Source organism: Coenobita brevimanus, chromosome 71, assembly GCF_032717465.1.
Source record: "Coenobita brevimanus isolate Jiangsu-jjx chromosome 71, ASM3271746v2, whole genome shotgun sequence".
Classification (NCBI taxonomy): Eukaryota; Metazoa; Arthropoda; class Malacostraca; order Decapoda; family Coenobitidae; genus Coenobita; species Coenobita brevimanus.
In genome coordinates, this window is record NC_137024.1 from 58884152 (window position 1) to 58886651 (window position 2500).

The window sequence follows — 2500 nt, forward strand, 5'->3', positions numbered from 1 at the left end:
GGTGCATTAAAGTGGTGCCGGTATGTGATGGGGGAGGGATGAGATGTGGTGATGTGTCACACGAAGGTGACCTTGTTGGCGTCAGTGGTCTGTGGGACGGCATTGAACGTGTTGAGTGCCTGGAGAGCCAGCTTGTTGGCGGGGTTGCCACGTGAGGTCAGCCAGCGGTCCCGTGCCAGCTTCACGTACTGCTTGTACATCTTGGTCTCCTCCAGTTCCCGCTGTTCCTGCCGCACAAAGTTGGCCATCATGAACACAATGCCGAAGGAGTAGAAGGCCAGCACCACCACAATGTAAATAACTGCATCATCGGAGTTCTCACTACGCTTCCTCCGCCGCTGCCACACCCAGTAGCGGTGCAGGAGCTCCTCCAGCGGTGCCTGCGTCAGGTTCAGGCAGGGCTGGGAGCCGTTACAGAGGGACGGCACCACCACCAGCAGTAGGGGGGCACACTGCTCCAGCTGGGGCTCTGGGGACGCACTTGTGTGGTTCGTCGTACAGCCAGGTCTGTCCTGTTGTCCCAGCCCCACTCCACGGGACCTGAGCCACACCAGCAGACAGTGCCACGCCACCTGCTCGCTGTCACTTGCGCCGCCGTTGCCGCCTTCCGTGTCATTGCCGGGCACCGACACTGATCGTAGCAGCCGTCGCAGCGCCACAGGGTCACCAGCCAGCTCGTCCACAGAGGTTATGGCCACTTCACTGCTGCTGAAGGGGTCATCACGGCCCACACCCCCATCACGCACCACACCAGCCCCCACCACAGCCACACACGTCGCCACCGCCACCGCCACCACAGTCAGGCCACCACACATATCACCTGCAGGAGAGAAAAGGTACAGGGAGTATGGTTACAGTGTCATCGGCCCTTCATCACCCCTCCCCACCCTGCCACCCCCACCACTCCATCTCCACACCCCTCACCCTTACCTAGTAGTATCAACGCACCCTAACCCTCACCTCTCGTTCCCCACCACATACACCATCTCTCCTCCTGCACATCCTACCTTCACCTTTCACCACCACATTCTCTCTCCTCTCTCTCTCTCTCTCTCTCTCTCTCTCTCAGCACCACACCCTCACCCAGCCACACACACCCTCTCACCCCACCCAATTAGCAATGGATCGATGTTCTCATGTTTACTGGAGCCAACACCCGCCCCCACCCCGGCTCACCCAACCCCAACCCACCTCCTGCAACACCCTATAACCTCCTATAACTTCCTGTAACCTCATAAAACGCTATAGTTCCCTGTAAACATATATATCCCTCGTAACCTTATATAACTTCCTATAACCTGCTATATAGAACTTCTACTTCCTATAACCTCCCATACCAAGCCCCACCTACCACAACTTATACCAACCCCCTTCCTATAACAACCCCCCCCCCAGCTTCTATAACCCCCCTCCCCTACCTTCTATAATTCTACCAGTAACTTCCAATATTTATCTCTACCTGCCTGTAGCTAAAAGCCTTGATTCCGAAGGGTGTGGCCACAAACAAATCGCCTCCATGTCACCCTCTCCGCCACCAGGCTGCCCTCCCCCCAACTCACACCACCCTCACACATACACCTCTCCACCCTATCTCTCCACCTCATCCTCGGTCTCCCCCTTCTCCCCTCCCCCTGCACCTCGCAAACATACACTATTTACCGGTACATGAACCATTTACAGTTCCGATGTGCAACAGGTGACTAAACAAATCTGGCTTTATATTTTCAACTAATTAACCCTTTGTATTATTTTATTACCTTTATTCTATTCTTACTATCTCCTGACGATTTTATTTAGAGATTTTATTAAGCCATAGTAAAGAAGGGATTGCCATAACATTACTATAGGCGAGACAATTCCTTTATTCATGTTTACTGTTGCTAAAGAAAGGCGATTTAATTCAGACGATACTCTCTCTCTTTCTCTCTCTCTCTCTCTCTCTCTCTCTCTCTCTCTCCCTGTTAATTAAATGTTCATAAGTAGCTCACATATTAATTCCATCAGCGTTTGGTCACGATCCCATAAAAGAGAGAGAGAGAGAGAGAGAGAGAGAGAGAGAGAGAGAGAGGGGGAGTGGATGTGAGCTAGCTTTAATCACTGGTGAGTTAAGAGAGAAAATATTTGCAGCCTTCCATTGCCTCTCATTTGTGTGTGAGAGAGAGAGAGAGAGAGAGAGAGAGAGAGAGAGAGAGAGAGAGAGAGAGAGAGAGAGAGAGAGGTTAATATAAGCTAAATTAAAGACTATGATTAGATTGACAGCTGAAATGGGGTGTTGGAAGGGGAGAGAGAGAGAGAGAGAGAGAGAGAGAGAGAGAGAGAGAGAATTTTCTTCCTTAGTCTTTATTCCCTTTCCTTCCTTCTTTCCTTCCCTTTCCTAATGTCCCTCTTTACATTCTTGCTCTTACTGTCTTCATTTTCCCTCCTTCTTTCCTTCGTTTCCTCCCTCCTTCCGTTCATTCTCTCTTCCCTCCTCTCTCTCTTCCCTCCTTCCTTCCACCCT

The 2500-nt window shown here is 51.4% G+C and overlaps 1 protein-coding gene across 1 annotated transcript in view; it reads right to left on the reverse strand.

Moving 5' to 3' along the window:
- LOC145406806 (uncharacterized) overlaps positions 1-2500 on the reverse strand; it is a 5093-nt gene that overhangs the window by 32 nt on the left and 2561 nt on the right. The window contains exon 2 of the mRNA XM_080277903.1: positions 1-820. This exon is cut by the window's left edge and continues 32 nt beyond it. Within this exon, the coding sequence (XP_080134029.1) occupies positions 57-820 (764 nt within the window). The 3' untranslated portion in view covers positions 1-56. The remainder of the gene's footprint in view (positions 821-2500) is intronic.